Source organism: Physeter macrocephalus, chromosome 16, assembly GCF_002837175.3.
Source record: "Physeter macrocephalus isolate SW-GA chromosome 16, ASM283717v5, whole genome shotgun sequence".
Classification (NCBI taxonomy): domain Eukaryota; kingdom Metazoa; phylum Chordata; class Mammalia; order Artiodactyla; family Physeteridae; genus Physeter; species Physeter macrocephalus.
The window spans coordinates 20,095,811-20,112,110 of record NC_041229.1 but is presented as its reverse complement, the minus strand read 5'-3'; the positions used below and the strand labels follow the sequence as shown (position 1 = coordinate 20,112,110).

General features: G+C 41.9%; 1 protein-coding gene across 7 annotated transcripts in view; it reads right to left on the bottom strand.

The window, feature by feature from the left end:
* ALG9 (ALG9 alpha-1,2-mannosyltransferase) overlaps positions 1 to 16,300 on the bottom strand; it is a 98,254-nt gene that overhangs the window by 17,384 nt on the left and 64,570 nt on the right. For all 7 annotated transcript variants that reach the window (XM_024131260.3, XM_024131256.3, XM_024131257.3 and 4 more), the window contains one exon: positions 7,598 to 7,728. In XM_024131260.3, coding sequence (XP_023987028.1) covers positions 7,598 to 7,728 — 131 coding nt within the window. The remainder of the gene's footprint in view (positions 1 to 7,597; positions 7,729 to 16,300) is intronic.

Here is a 16,300-nt window from a genome sequence, read left to right as displayed (position 1 = left end):
TGGATATAACTGATTCACTTTGCTGTACAGCAGAAAGTAACACAACATTGTAAATCAACTATACTCCAATAAAAATTAATTTAATTAACACAATAAAGTGAAAAAATGCCACATCTTCTTTATCCATTCATCTGTCGATGGACACTTAGGGTTGCTCCCATGTCCTGGCTACTGTAAATAGTGCTGCAATGAACACTGTGGTATATATCTGTTTTTGGATTATGGTTTCCTCAGGGTGCTAGTAGGAAGCAGCTGCATAGCACAGGGAGATCAGCTCGGTGCTCTGTGACCACCTTAGAGGGGTGGGAAAGGCAAGGTGGGAGGGAGGCGCAATAGAATCTAAAAAAGAGTGGATATAACTGATTCACTTTGCTGTACAGCAGAAAGTAACACAACATTGTAAATCCACTATACTCCAATAAAAATTAATTTAATTAACACAATAAAGTGAAAAAAAACCTGGCAAAAAATTTTAGGGGCTTCAACATTTGAGAAACTAACCTGCTTACATTTCTAAAAAGATCATGTGGTGGTATGTCACAGGCTTATGAAAACCTCCTTTCCTCAGGAAGAGCTAGGTAATAAATAGGTAGGCCTGCAGCCCCACCTGATCTAGGGTCTAAGACACGACTGACTATTACATGTGGATAGTACCATTCTTTCTCCTTGTTATATAAATAGCTAAAGTACAAAAACCATTGGTTCAAGAAGACAGAGGAAACATTAACAGCCCCATTCAATAGGCTCAAAGGCATTCCAGGGTCAAGCTCCCAAGAGTCTTTCATATGCACCACCTCAGAGTGGTATCTCTGAGGCACACAGCCTCCGACAGTACAATCCAACTTGACTGGCCCGAAGTCAGCAACAGGAGATGCCACAGTGCTGACAGTTACAAATCGCTGTGGCAGATGGGGCTGTAGGATCCTGCTGTTTTTGCAGTTAGGTCAGTATATACTAGGAAATGCTGAGGAAGAGAAATGTAAAGAAAATCAGGATAACTTTGGAACTTCAGGCAGCCTGCTGATTAACTGAAAGGCCTGACATTTATATAATACTTTAGAATTTAAAAAGACTTTCATATTTCAGCTCTCATTTAATCCTTACAACATTCCCATAAAGTATGTAAAATATTATTATCTCTGTTTTCCCATAAAGTATGTAAAATATTATCTCAGTTTTACTGATATGGAAATTTGGGAATAGAGAAGAACAACCAGCAAGTAACCAGGATTAAATGCACATGTCTTCTGACCCCATGCTCTTTTCACTATACTTTGCATACCTTCAAGTAACTGTACCTTTTCAGTTCTTAAATCAACTGATTTCTTTTTTTTCTCAGCATTTGGTCATGAAAAGAATGCCAGTTTAGGGGAAATTAGTACAATTTATGGGAAATTAAAAACCTGTAAAGGCATTCCCCAATAACCTTCTCCTTCCCTCCACCTACACTAGAGGTGTGCTCAGCGGGCAAACGCGAAATGAAGCTGCACCAGGGACGCACAGGAGAACAGGACGTACAAGAGAAGAGGACGTACAATGAGATAAGCTTAGGGTCTCGTCTCTCTAGCAAGTGCTGCTCAACTTGTGAAAGCTTCTGGTTAGGGACCAACCCAGACAGAGAAAGCAAACAATAAAATGATTAGTACAGCACTACTAAAACAGCAAAGGAAAAAATTTAAAAGCTTGATACAGGTCACTGGGGAAAGTTGCAGGCTTCTGGGATCTAAACTCTGGCCTGGTCTTTCTCTGCAGAAATGTGCCTCCTGAGTCCATCCATCCTTTGCAGCTGAGTTCACTCCCTCGTCACCTCTCATCTAGTCAAGCAGAATAGCCTCCCAACTTGTCTCCATGCCTCCAACGTTCCCTTCCCTTCATCCACCTCCCATACTAGCACCAGTGTGACCGTCAGATGTCATCTCCTCTTGGAGTCTTCCTTAGTCCCTCTCACCATAGCCTCCTGGAACTAACCCCTCCCTCTGATGCCCCAACAGCACCTCCCTGAACTACGGTGTACCTCCCCAGGTAAACTATAAACTCCTAGGGCAGCCATCCCGCCTGCACAGTCTACATAGTCTTACACGTAGAAGATGTTCAACAAACGTTTATCAAACTGAGCCAGTCATGCTCTATTGCCGCCCTTAAAATCTAGCTTGTTAGGGAAGCAGGATGTTCAGTGAGGAGCAGTGGGTAGCATCCCTGGGAAAGGCCCTCGTATTTCATGGTCTCCCACTGTGTCTGCTGCTCCCTCTGGCTGAGGAGAGTGCTGAACACAGAGGGCCCTGGAGGAGTGAAGCTCAAGCACATCACTGTGTGACTGTGTGGTCACCTCTGGTCACTCTCTGCTCACCACAAGGCAGATGGGAAGGTGACCAACACCTTCTGCTCTTCCCTCAAAAGATTTCCAGTTCTCCAGTGAGAAGCATACAAGCATCAGGCTTCTTTGCCCTGAATGGGCTCTCAGTTCATGTCTACCAGCTGCTGTGCCTGTGTGCTACCAAAAGGGGAAATGGGAAGATGAGGAACCTTTCTCACTTCAATCCTTCAAAACCAAAAGGAAAAAAAATTCGCCTCAAAAATACTCCCTTGGGGCTTCCCTGGTGGCGCAGTGGTTGAGAATCTGCCTGCTAATGCAGGGGACACGGGTTCAAGCCCGCACGCCTGGAGCCTGTGCTCCGCAACAAGAGAGGCCGCGATGGTGAGAGGCCCGCGCACCACGATGAAGAGTGGCCCCCGCTTGCCACAACTAGAGAAAGCCCTCGCACAGAAACGAAGACCCAACACAGCAAAAATAAGTAAAAAATAAATTAATAAACTCCTACCCCCAACATCTTCTTTAAAAAAAAAAAATACTCCCTTGCCCCATTTGCTATAAACAGAGTTTATCCTGTGACCAAGGAGGTACTGCTGGTCAGTATTTGTCAACCACTAAGTTTCCCTTTGTTAACAGGAAGGTTGTTTGGGATCTACTGACCCTCCAGGGCTGGAGATATTTTCAGGCCCAGATCTCACGTCATCATGGTTTTCTTAACTCAAAAATGAAGGCACAATAGTGATCTGCCCCCCAAATACTATATCAAACTACAAGTCAGGCCCCAAAGAATATGTGTGATGCAGAGAACTTCATACCTTCACTGCTGCTTGAAAGAGAATTTCAAGCTCTCTCCTACTACCGCCCTGATTCTGACAATTTTTTGACTATCAGGCCATGATGCTACCACCTGTCATGGTCTTCCACTCCCTCAGGGCCCTCCCCGCTCCCTCCTTACCCACTTAAGGCCATGATCAATCACTGACCTTTTCTATTGTTTTCTTTGTCTCTATTTCATTTATTTCTGCTCTTACCTTTATGATTTCTTTCCTTCTACTAACTTTGGGTTTTGTTTGTTCTTCTTTCTCTAGTTGCTTTAGGTTGTAAGATTTCGTTGTTTGAGATTTTTCTTGTTTCCTGAGGTAAAACTGTATTGCTATAAACTTCCCTCTTAGAACTGCTTTTGCTACGTGCCATAGGTTTTTGGATCGTCGTGCTTTCGTTTTCATTTGTATCTAGGTATTTTTTGATTTCCTCTTTGATTTCTTCAGTGATCCATTGGCTGTTGTATTGGCTGTATATTGTTAAGCTTCCAAGTGTTCATGTTTTCTTACAGTTTTTTTCTTGTCATTGATTTCTAATCTCATAGCGTTTGGTCAGAAAAGATGCTTGATATGATTTTAATTTTCTTAAATTTACCAAGGCTCGCTCTGTGGCCCAGCATGTGATCAATCCTGGAGAATGTTCCATGTGCACTTGAAAAGAATGTGTCATCTGCTGCTTTTGGATGGATGCTCTATAAATATTAATTAAATCCATCTGGTCCATTGATGAAAGTAGGGTGTTAAAGTCCCCCACTATTATTGTGTTACTGCCGATTTCTCCCTTTAATGTTGTTAGCATTTGCCTTCTATATTGAGGTACTCCTATGTTGGGAGCATATATAGTTACAATTGTTATATCTTCTTTTTGGACTGATCCCTTAATCATTATGTAGTGTTCTTTGTCTGACATGAATATTGTTACTCCAGCTTTCCTTTGATTTCCATTTGCATGGAATACATTTTTCCATCCTCTCACTTTTGGTATGTGTCCCTTGATTTGAAGTAGGTCTCCTGTAGACAGCAGACATACAGGTCTTGTTTTTGTATCCATTCAGCCAGTCTGTGTCTTTTGGTTGGAGCATTTAATCCATTCACATTTAAGGTAATTATTGATATGTATGTTCTTATTGCCATTTTGTTAATTGTTTGGATTTGTTTTTGTAGGTCTTTTTTTCTTCCCTTCCTCTTTTGTTCTCTTCTCTTCTGATTTGATGACTAACTTTATTGTTGTGTTTGGATTCCTTTTTCTTTTTTGTATGTGTATCCATTGTACATTTTTGGTTTGTGGTTACCATGAGGTTTTGATATAGCAGTGTATTGTTTTAAGTTGCTGGTCTTTTAATATCAAATGCACTTCCAATATCTTGTATATGTGCTCTTGTCACAACTGCTGGGTTTGATATATTTGTGTGCAGATGATTTCTTAACTTTACTCTATGTTTGCCTTTACCGGTAAGCTTTTCCATTTGTAATTTTCTTGTTTCTAGTTGTGGCCTTTGTTTTCCGCCTAGAGAAGTTCCTCTAGCATTTGTTGTAAAGCTGGTCTGGTGGTGCTAAATTCTCTTAGCTTTTGCTTGTCTATAAAGTTTTTGATTTCTCCACTGAATCTGAGTGAGAGCCTTGCTGGGAAGAGTATTCTTGATTGTAGGTTCTTCCCTTTCATCACTTTAAACATATCGTGCCACTCCCTTCTGGCCTGCAGAGTTTCTGCTGAGAAATCAGCTGATAACCTTATGGGAGTTCCCCTGTGCATTATCTGTTGCTTTTCCCTTGTTGCTTTTAATATTTTTTCTTTGCCTTTAATTTTTGTCAGTTTGATTAATATGTGTCTCAGTGTGTTCCTCCTTGGGTTTATCCTGCCTGGGACTCTCTGCACTTCCTGGACTTGGATGATTGTTTCCTTTCCCATCTTAGGAAAGTTTTCAGCTATTATCTCTTTAAATATTTTCTCAGACCCTTTCTTTTTCTCTTCTCCTTCTGGGACCCCTATAATGCGAATGCTGGTGCATTTAATGTTGTCCCAGAGGTCTCTTAGACTGTCTTCATTTCTTTTCAGTCTTTTTTCTTTGTTCTGTTCCACAGCAGTGATTTCCACCATTCTGTCTTCCAGGTCACTTATCCATTCTTCTGCCTCAGCTACTCTGCCACTGATTCCTTCTAGTGTTATTTTTCATTTCAATTATTGTATTGTTCATCTCTGTTTGTTTGTTCTTTAGTTCTTCTAGGTCTTTGTTAAACATTTCTTGTATCTTCTCAATCTGTGCCTCCATTCTTTTTCCAAGATCTTGGATCATCTTTACTATGATTACCCTGAATCCTTTTTCAGGCAGATTGCCTATCTCCGCTTTACTTAGTTGTTCTTCTAGGGTTTTATCTTGTTCCTTCATCTGGGATATATTCCTCTGCCATCTCATTTTGTCTAACTTTCTGTGATTGTGGTTTCTGTTCCGCAGGCTGCAGCACTGTATTTCTTCTTGCTGCCACTGTCTGCCCCCTGGTGGATGAGGCTGTCTAAGAGGCTTGTGCAGTCGTCCTGGTGGGAGGGACTGGGTGCGTAGTGCTGGGTCTTGTCCCTCTGGTGGGCAGGGCCATGTCTGGGAGGTGTGTTTATTTTCGGGCAGCTATTTATTCAGGAAGACTTTAAGGGACTTCCCTGGCGGTCCAGTGGTTAAGACTTCGCTTTCTAATGCAGGGGGTGCAGGTTCAATCCCTGGCCAGGGAGCTAAGATCCCACATGGCTCGGGGCCCAAAACCAAAAAACATAAAGCAGAAGCAGTATTGTAACAAATTCAATAAAGACTTTATAAATGGTCCACATCAAAAAAAAAATCTTTAAAATAAAAAAGACTTTAAGCAGCCTGTCTGCTAATGGGTGAAGCTGTGTTCCCACCCTGTTGGTTGTTTGGCCTGAGGCATCCTAGCACTCAGGAGCCTACAGGCTGTTGGGTGGGGTCAGGTCTTGGTGAGAAAATGGCAGCCTCCTAGAAGGCCCATGCCAATGAGCACTTTTCAGAGCCGCTGCTGCCACTGTCCCTGTCCCCACAGTGAGCCACAGACGCCCCCTGCCTCTGCAGGGGACCCTCCAACCCCAGCAGGTAAGTCCGGCCCAGTCTCTTATGAAGTCACCACTTTTTTCCCTGGGTCCTGGTGTACACAACACCCTGTGTGTGCCCTCCAAGACTGAAGTTTCTGTTTCCACCAGTCCTGTGGAATTCCTGTGGTCAAACACCAGTGGCCTTCAAAGTCAGACCTGGGGGCTCCTCCTCCTGTTGCCAGACCCCGAGACTGGGGAGCCCAGCGTGGGGCTCAGAACTTTCACTCCTGTGGGAGAACTTCTGTGGTGTAATTATTTTCCAGTTTGTGGGTCGCCCACCCGGCGTATATGGGATTTGATTTTATTGCGATTGCGCCCCTCCTACCATCTCGCTGTGGCTTCTTCTGTGTCTTTGGATGTAGGCTATCTTTTTTGGTAGGTTCCAGTGTTTTTTTGTCAGTGGTTGTTCAGCAGTTAGTTGTGATTTTGGTGTTTCCATAAGAAGGCGTAAGCTCACGTCCTTCTACTCCGCTGTCTTGCCTCCTTCCTCCCTGCTAGTTTTGCTTTGACCCCTCTAATCTCTCAAGTCCCTATGCTCCCACCATTCCACTAAACTTGCTTTTATCAGCTGCCAAATCCAATGAACAGTTGTTATATTAATCAAACTGACTTGATTTATCTGTAGGTTCTAATCACTCCCTCTTCCTGAATATATTTTCTTCCCTGTTTCTGAGTCCCAAACCTGCCTCTCAAGACCTGGTCCTCTATGTTTTTGTTTCTGCCTGATCTCTTGGATCCTGGACTCTGCCCACCAGGCCTCCCTGGACCTCCTTAACTTCAACTGTCTGTCTACCTGGACCTCTGCCCACAGACAACCTACACCTTTCTAATTCTCCCCCACTCCTTCACCTGGATATCCTGACTCAACCTCTTATCATGAATTCTGAGGCCTTTCTGAAGAGCCAGCCAAGCCCTGGTCTATTTGGTCTCACTACTTAAGATCTAGTAAGGCCTGGCCCCATCTCTCACTGAGATTTGAGCCCAAAAATAATGGATATGAACTTCTAGCTCCTTAAAGAACACAGTCAATCTTCCTAACAATATTAGAAAACTCTTGGTTAAGAAAGCTGAAGTTGATTACCAAAAATAATCAATGTCAAACACTTATTTGTGTTTTCTTCAGTGGATCTATCTGTTTAGATTCTGTTATTTGAATGATACCAGAATATACTTTGCACTCTGATACCTAGAAAAGAAGAGCACTTTTAGATTTCTCAGGGAACTGGACAAGAATAGAAGATGTTTGGGCCCAAATAAAAATAAAATTAAATGGCTACTAGAGTTAGCCCAGGACTGGAAGTTATTCAATCCCAGATTCCAATTTTTGCCCTTACTAATCTTAGGACATTTCTTAGGACTAAAGCCACATACCTAGATGCATCAAGGAATGGTCTGTAGGCCAAGTTGATCCATTCTTCTCTATTGGATGAATATTTTGGCTCCCGGGGTGTTTCTCTCATGGTGTCCAAATCCACTAAATAATGGCATTTATTGATGTCAATCTGCAACAGAGAAAGGCCAACTCTTCATCAGTAATTGCAAAGGTCCTTTCAGGGTAAGAAACATCAATTGTAATCCTAAGAATTCCCGCAGGGTTTTAGAAGCACAAACATCTATGTCCTCGGAAAATGTTACCAGTGCTCTCTTCACTCAGCTAAGAGTGCTGGTGTTGGGGTGTTATTTAGGCTCCTGAGGGCAGGGGCGAGACATGCACTCACCCAGCCAAAGTTCACTTTGCTGTGCACCTGAAACTAGCACAATATTGTAAATCAATGATAGTCCCAAAAAATACAGTACACAAGTTTCTATGAGATTAAATAAAAACCCAAAGATGGAAATCATTACTATGATATTGTGATTTATAATAAATTTTTTTTTTTGGTCTTCTTCCAAGGTTTCTGGTTCAGAGCACCCCAAACCCTTGTAATTTCCTAAGCGATAAGAGCAATGGGAGCATCTTTTGTTATAATATTCAGTCTCCTGTCCTCAGTTCCTGAAATCCCTTCAAAGCCCTAATGGTGAAAGCGGTGTCTTGTTATTCATAACAAGCCCCTTGCAACCGCAACTGAGCTTATGTTAATGAGGTGACTTTCGGAAATCCTGTAAAGATGGGAGGGGGTGCTGGTCACCAGTTGAACTAACCATGTGAAAAGAAGGTTGGACCTTTCAGTCACTGGGGGAGGGGGGAGGGGCTGGAGATTGGCCAATGACTTAATCAATCATGCCCGTGTAATGAAGCCTCCATAAAACCCTAAAAGGACAAGTTTGGAAAGCTTCCAGGTTGGTGAACATATGGAGATTCGGGAAGAGTGCTGCACCTGGAAAGGGCATGAAGATCCTCACTCTTCCCCCATACGTTGCCCTATTCATCTCTTCCATCTGGCTGTTCCTGAATTATATCCTTTTATAATAAACTAATAATCTAATAAGTAAAATATTTCTCTGTGTTTGCCACTCTAGAAAATTAATCAAACACAAGGAGAGGGTCAGGGGAACCTCTGCTTTATATCCAGTCAGAAGTATAGGGAACAACCTGGACTTACAACCAGCACCTAAAGTTCAAGGAGGGGGTCATGGCTCCAATCTGTAGCCAGGCAGTCAGAAACAGGTAACAACCTGGGCTTGAGATTGGCATCTGAAGTAGGCAGGAGAAGGGGGTAGTCTTGTAGGACTGAGCCCTCAACCTGTGGAATCTGATGGTATCTCTGAGTAGACAGTGTAAGAATTGTGTTGAGTTGTAAGACACCCAGATGGTGTCTGAGAATTGCTATTACTGTGGAGAACCCCCCAACATTCAATATTAGAAATTGGGTCCCAGAACCCTCTTAATTACTAATGTAGTCAGCTAAAGAAAAGTAAATCTCAAAGGAAAGTTGCATTTTTTACATGCAACTATGTTACGCATATTATTATTTTAAGTCATTATATAAAGGCCTATAGGGGATTATTAATTCCTATTTTATAAATGAGGAAGCCAAGACTCAGAGACAAATTATATAACTTCATTTTTTTCAAGATCTATATTAAGCCCCTACAATGTACTAGGCATTAATAAATTAAAGCTAATGATACAGAATTAAATAAATAGCATGCAGTTCTTGCCCTAAAAGGATTTATAATCCTAACCAAAATCACATGAGTTTATAGTAGAGCCATATTTGGACTCAGGTCAGTGTGACTTCCAAAGTCATACATCGAGACTGCCAAAAATGAGCGAATCAGAGGGGAAGTACTCTCAGGAGCTCATTTAAATGTTTCTTAAAAATTAAAACCAAAAATGATTTGTCCTAGAATGCCAGGTTTCAGCTAAGATAAAAATCATTTGAAATATGAATAGCAATATAGCAAATCTAGTATTTAACAGTGAAGGGTTGAAAGCTTTTCCTTTGGAATCAGGAATAAGTCAAGGCTGCTTATTATCATCACTCAGTTCAACACTGTACTAGAGGTTCTAGTCAGCAGGGTAAGATACGAGGAAGAAACAAATGGCAGAAGAAATGAAAAGAAGCAAACAAAAGTCCTTCATTCATCACAATGATATGACTGATATATATTAAAATCCAAAAGAATCAACATAAATTTTTGGGATTAAGAGAGTTTATCAAACTTTAAACTATTTATAGAATGTAAAATTAACATCATATGTTCCTATATAACAGCGGTAAACAACATAGTAAATTACATTTTTAAAAATTATGTATTTTCAAATTACATTATAAAAATACCATTTAAAAGGATTTGAAAACCTGTGTCTTGGAATAAATCTAATGAAATATGGGCAAGTCCTCTATAAAGAATTATAGAATTTTATTGACTAGTGTCTATCAACTGATGAATTTATAATGTGGTATATTCATATAATCAAAATGTGGTATATACATGCAATGGAATATTATTCAATCTTAAAAAGGGTACATACTACAGCAAAGATGAGGCTTGAAAACATTATGCCGAGCGAAAGAAATGAGACACAAAAGACCATATTTTGTGTGACTCCACTTACATGAAATGTCCAGTAGAGGCAAATCCATGAAGACAGAAAGCAGATTAGTGGTTGCTAAGCACTGGAGGAGTGACAACTTAATGCATATGGGTTTTTTTGGGGGGGGTGTGGGGGATGATGAAATGCTCTGAAATTAGATAGTGCTGGTGGTTGTGTAACATTATGAATGTACTGAAAGCCACTGAAAAAGTTCTGGAGATAGAGAGAGGTGATGGTTGCACAACAGTGTGACTGTTCTTAACGCAACTGAAGTGTATACCTAAAAATGATTAAAATGGTAAATTTGATGATAAAATATTGTTGAAATGAAGAATTTTACCTCAAAAAAATTGTTGATAAACAATAAAGTAGACCTTATTAAATGGAGAGATAAACCTTATTTCTAGATTTAAGACTCATTATTATAAAGATGTAAATTCTAAATAAATTGATAGATTAAATGCAATCTCAATAAAAATGCCAACAGACTTTTTTGATGAAACTTGACATGCTGAGTCTAAAATGTATATGGAAATGCAAAAGGACAAGGAGAGCCAAGGCACTCTTAGAAAAGAACAAGGTGGGGACTTACTTACTATAAAGTTATAGTAATTAAGACAATGAGGTATTACTGCAGAAATAGAACAGACCACTGAATAGCACAGAGCCTGGAAGAGATACAGGCACATATGGACCCTGATCTATGACAGAAGTGACACCTCAGAGCAGTGGTGAGAGTATCTCTCTTCACTAATTGATGCTGGAACAACTGGATATCCATTGGGGTAAAAATGAAATTGGACCTCTGTACACAATGAATAAACAACAAGGTCCTACTGTATAGCACAAAGAATTATATTCAATATCCTATGGTAAACCATAGTGGAAAAAAATATAAAGAAGAATATGTGTGTATATATCTATCTCTCTATATATATATAACTGAGTCACTTTGCTGTATAGCAGAAATTAATACAACGTTGTAAATCAACTATACTTCAATAAAAAAATTGATAACTAAAAAAAATCAACTTCAGATGGATTATAGAACTAAATGTGAAAAACAAAGCTCTTGGAAGATGATATGGCAGACTATCATCAAAATCTTATGTATGGCAAAAGTTATTTTAGACAAACACAAAAAGTATTAACTATAAAAGAAATGATGAATAAATTTGACTACATTAAAATCGGGAATATCCGTTCATCAAAGACACCAATAAGGGAGTAAAGAGATGATCCACAGAATGGAAGAAGATACATGCGACACATTAACAATCAAGTATTCATATCTAGAATATATAAAGAACACCTGCTGATCAGTAAGATAAAAATGGACCATTCAACAGAAAAATAGGCAAATTACTTGAATAGGTACTTCATAAGAAGAAATCTAAACAGCCAAAAACAAATGAAACAGTACTCAACCTCATGAGTAACCAAGGAAATGCAAATCAAAATTACAATGAAAAATTGCAATACCAAATGTAGGCCAGAATGTGGAACAATTCTTATACATTGCTGGTGGGAGATTAAGTTGGTACAAGATTTTTAGAAAACTATTTGGCAGAATCTACTAAAATTGAACATACGCAATTCTTACGATCCAACAATTCTACTCCTAGGTATTACATTGAACCACACGGAATCATTAATATGTGACTGATCCACAAAAATGGTACTTTCAGGGACTTCCCTGGCAGTCCAGTGGTTAGGACTCTGCGCTTCCACTGCAGGGGGGCACAGGTTTGATCCCTGGTCAGGGAACTAAGAATTCACAAGTTGCACGGCGCAGGAGAAAAAAAAGGTAATTTCACATGGTTCAGGGTAATGTATATCCAACGGGAATGCATGCACCAAAAGACAAGTTCAAGAATGTTCAAAGTGGGGACTTCCCTGGTGTCGCAGTGGTTAACAATCCGCATGCCAATGCAGGGGACATGGGTTTGATTCCTGGTCTGGGAAGATCCCATATGCCGCAGAGCAGCTAAGCCTGTGAGCCACAACTACTAAGCCTACACTCTAGAGCCCGCAAGCCACAACTGCTGAGCCCGCGTGCCACAGCTACTGAAGCCTGCGCACCTAGAGCCCATGCTCCTCAACAAGAGAAGCCACCGCAATGAGAAGCCTGCACACCACAACGAAGAGTAGCCCCTGCTCGCCGCAACTACAAAAAGCCCATGTGCAGCAACGACGACCAAATGCAGCCAAAAATAAATAAATAAATAAATTTATTTTTAAAAAAAGAATGTTCAAAGTGGCATTATTTACAGCTGGCCCAGACTGGAAAGAACCAAACAACTATCAAAAGTAAAATAATATAGTCATACAATGAAATACTCTACTGTAATAAAAGAGAACAAATTACAGCTATATTCAACAATGTGTAATTACAAACAAAACATTAAGTAAAAGGATCAAGACACATAAAAATGCAATATGATTCCATGTATATGAAGTTCAAAAATAGGCAAAACTAATTTATGTTGTTTAGGAATGCATATAAAAGGGGTAAATCTAAAGAGAAAAGCAAGGAAATTATTACCATAAAAGTCAGGAGACTCCTGAAGGGGGAACTGGGTAGTGATCAAAAGGAATTGTTGGGGGAGCTTCTGGGTGCTGGTAATGTCCTAGTATTTGACCTGGGATGATTACACAGGTATTTGTTCTATTATTATTAATTATTATTAATTTACTGTACATTTATGTTTTGTGCCCATTTAGGTTTATGGGTTATACAAAATTGAATGTTTGAAAAAATGCATATAAAAACAACTTGGTCATCTCTGGCTTACAGTAAACTCTGTTCTTCCCCAACCTCAAACTCACAGTAATGTTCTCATTCTCTCCCAGCATTATTTATATGTAAAAGAGACTTCAGTCTCACATCTGTCTCTACATATGGGCTATTCCTCCGGGGAGAGAAAGCACACTGAGAATTGACGTCAGACCCAATTCCATTCCTCATAACTCTCTAAAAATGACCCTTTGCATAAACACTCCAGGAAGCAGCCTTTTTGGTCTGAACACCCACTCTGTAGCTCCCAAGGATTTTAAAAACATGAAACAAGTTTTTAAAAGCTTTGCCAGCGCCATGCCTCTGTAATCAAATAGAACCAGCAAGGGGTAAGATTCATGGTCTCATGCCTAGACCTCCTTTGGTGAGGGAGCTCTGAGTATGATATTTCAATACTTGACCTCAGCCTGGCCTTTTCTGGCTAGGCATACTACAGGTCTGATGATCTAGCTCTGGTGCTGGATACATGGTCTACCAGAGATGTGGGTAGTAACTAATTAATACCCAACTACACCAGTTAGCTTTAGGCTTCACTCATCACACCATCCATATGCAAATTTCCTTTAAGGTGTTTAGAAAGATACTAAGGCAAAATCATATTAATTGAAATACTAATCCATTTTTAAAAATGTAACCTCTTTTCATGCTTCCTGAGAAGCAGCTGCTGAACCTTCTTTTTTCCTAGGAATCAGTTACTGAACAACTAAAATACACAAGGACAAAGGTCTCCAGCAGAAAATGGTTAAGTATGATCAAGGGCAGATTCTCTAATAGAGAAGAAATACAGTGGTTAAAAAAGGAGCCCAAAATAAAAAGGCAACCTATGGAAAGAGAAAAAGTATTTGGAAACCATATATCTGATAAGGGGTTAATACCCAAAATTTATAAGGCACTCATACAACTCAACAGCAAAAAGCCAAATAATATGATTTAAAATGGGCAAAGGACCTGAATAGACCCTTTTCCAAAGAAGACATACAAATGGCCAACAGGTACACAAAAAGGTGCTCAATATCACCCATCACCAGGGAAATGCAAAACAAAACCACAATGAGATTATCACCTCATACCTGACAGAATGGCTATCATCAAAAAGACAAGAGATAACAAGCAATGGCGAATATGTGGAGAAAAGAGAACCCTTGTACTGTTGGTAGGAACGGGAACTCGCATAGCCATTATGGAAAACAGTATGGAGGTTCCTCAAAAAAATCAAAAATAGAACTACCATATCATCCAGCAATCCCACTTTTGGTATATATCTGAAAGAAATGAAATCACTACCATGAAGCAATATCTGCACCCCTGATGTTGAACCCATAGAAACAAAGTAGAATGGGGGTTGCGAGGGACTGGGGGAAATGGAGGATATTGGTGAAATTTCAGTTATAGATGACTAAGTTTTAGGGATCTAATGTACAGCATGGTGACTACAGTTAACAATACAGTGTTGCATACTTGAAATGACCTAAGACAGTAGACCTTAAATGTTCTCACCACAAAAAAATGGTAACTACATGAGGTGATGGATGCGTTAACTAACTTATTGTGGTAATCATTTCACAATATATACATATATCAAATGATCACATTGTATACCTTAAACTTACACAATGTTATTTGTCAAGTATACCTCAATAAAGCTGAAAAAAAATTTTATTTAAAAAATTAGAGGCTTCCGATCAAGATGGCAGTGGGGGAGGACGTGGAGTTCACGTCTCCCCACAACTAGGGCGCCTGCCAGACGCTAGTGGGGGACCTGAACGCCTAAGGAGACAGGAAGAATCCCTCAGCGACCAGGTAGGACGTAGGGGGAGTGAGAGCAGAGGAACAGTGGAGGCTGGACAGGACTGGCGCCCCTGAAGGGTGGCTGGGAGTGGGGAGGGGTTCTCACACCTGGAGGGGTCCTGATCCTCCAAGACATTTTCCTGCCCAATTGGGCCCGGGAAGCCTGTGGGGCTCCCAGGCCGGGTCCTTCACCCTCCGAGGCCCCCTCCAGGCCACGTTGGTCCTAGGGGTGTAGGAGGGAGGTTGGGGAGAAGAGGAGAAGCTGGCAGGAGGGGCCCTCGAGAACTGGAGGATCCAGGGAGGTGCAGAGGGCATTTCCCCGCTCACCCAGGCCTGGGAAGACTGCTGGGCTCCCAGGCCTGGCCCTCCATTCTCTGGGGTCCCCTCCAGCCTCATGGTTCCTAGGGGCATGGGCAGGGGGAAAAGGAGGGGAGGCAGATGATGGGGGGACCCCTCCAGGACCAGAGGATCAGGGGAGGCCCAGCGGGCGTTTCCCCTGCCCACTTGGCCCCAGAAAGCCTGCCGGGCTCCCAGGCTGGGTAACCTGCCCTCCGAGGCCCCCTCTGGGAGAGCTGATCCTAGGGGCACAGGAGGGAGGCAGGGGGTGGGGTGGCAATGGAGAGGCTGACGGGGAGGGGTCCTCCAAGATACGAGGAGCAGGGGAGGCGCGATGGGTGTTTCCCCCACCCACTTGGCCCCGGGAAGCCTACTGGGATTCCAGGTCTACTCCCCTGCTTTCTGGGGCTCCCTCTACCATGTGGATCCTAGGGGCACAGGAGGGAGGGATGGGGAGAAGAAGAAGAGAGGCCAACAGGGAGGGGCCCTCTGGGATGGGAGGATCAGGGGGAAACGTGGCTGGCTGGTGTTTCCCCCGCCCACTTGGGCCCAGTGAGCCTGCTGGGGTCCTGGACCTGACCCTCCGCCCTCGAAAGCCAGAGGCACTCCTGGGCCCCTCCTGCTGAGATGAGCCTAAGCCCCACCCCCAGCCCCTCAGGGCCTTTTCCACCCTGTGGTCCTAAGCAAAGGCCCTGCCCACTGCCTAACCCCCGCCCCTGCCTAAGCCCCACCCTCCACAGCCAAGGCTTGTTTTTCCTTTTCTCCTCTTTTTTACTATTACGGTTCTGTTTTACCTTCCAGTTCTTGTTTCATCTATATTTTTATTTTTTTCTTTGTAACATATCTGTTAGTTTTCTAATCTGATTTTATTTTTTACTCTTTGTTATTGTTCTGCTCCTATTTTTCTTTTTTCTTGCCACCCTGCATGGCTCCTGGGATCTTGGTGCATGAGACAGGGGTCGGGCCTGAGCTCCTGCAGTGGGAGCTCTGAGTCCAAACCACTGGATTAACAGAGAATCTCAGACACCAGGGAATATTCATAGGAATGAGGTCTCCCGGAGGTCCTCATTCTTGGCACCAGACCCACCTCTACCCAACAGCCTACAAACTCCAGTGATGGAAGCCTCAGGCCAAACAACCAGTAAGACAGGAACACAATCTCACCCATCAG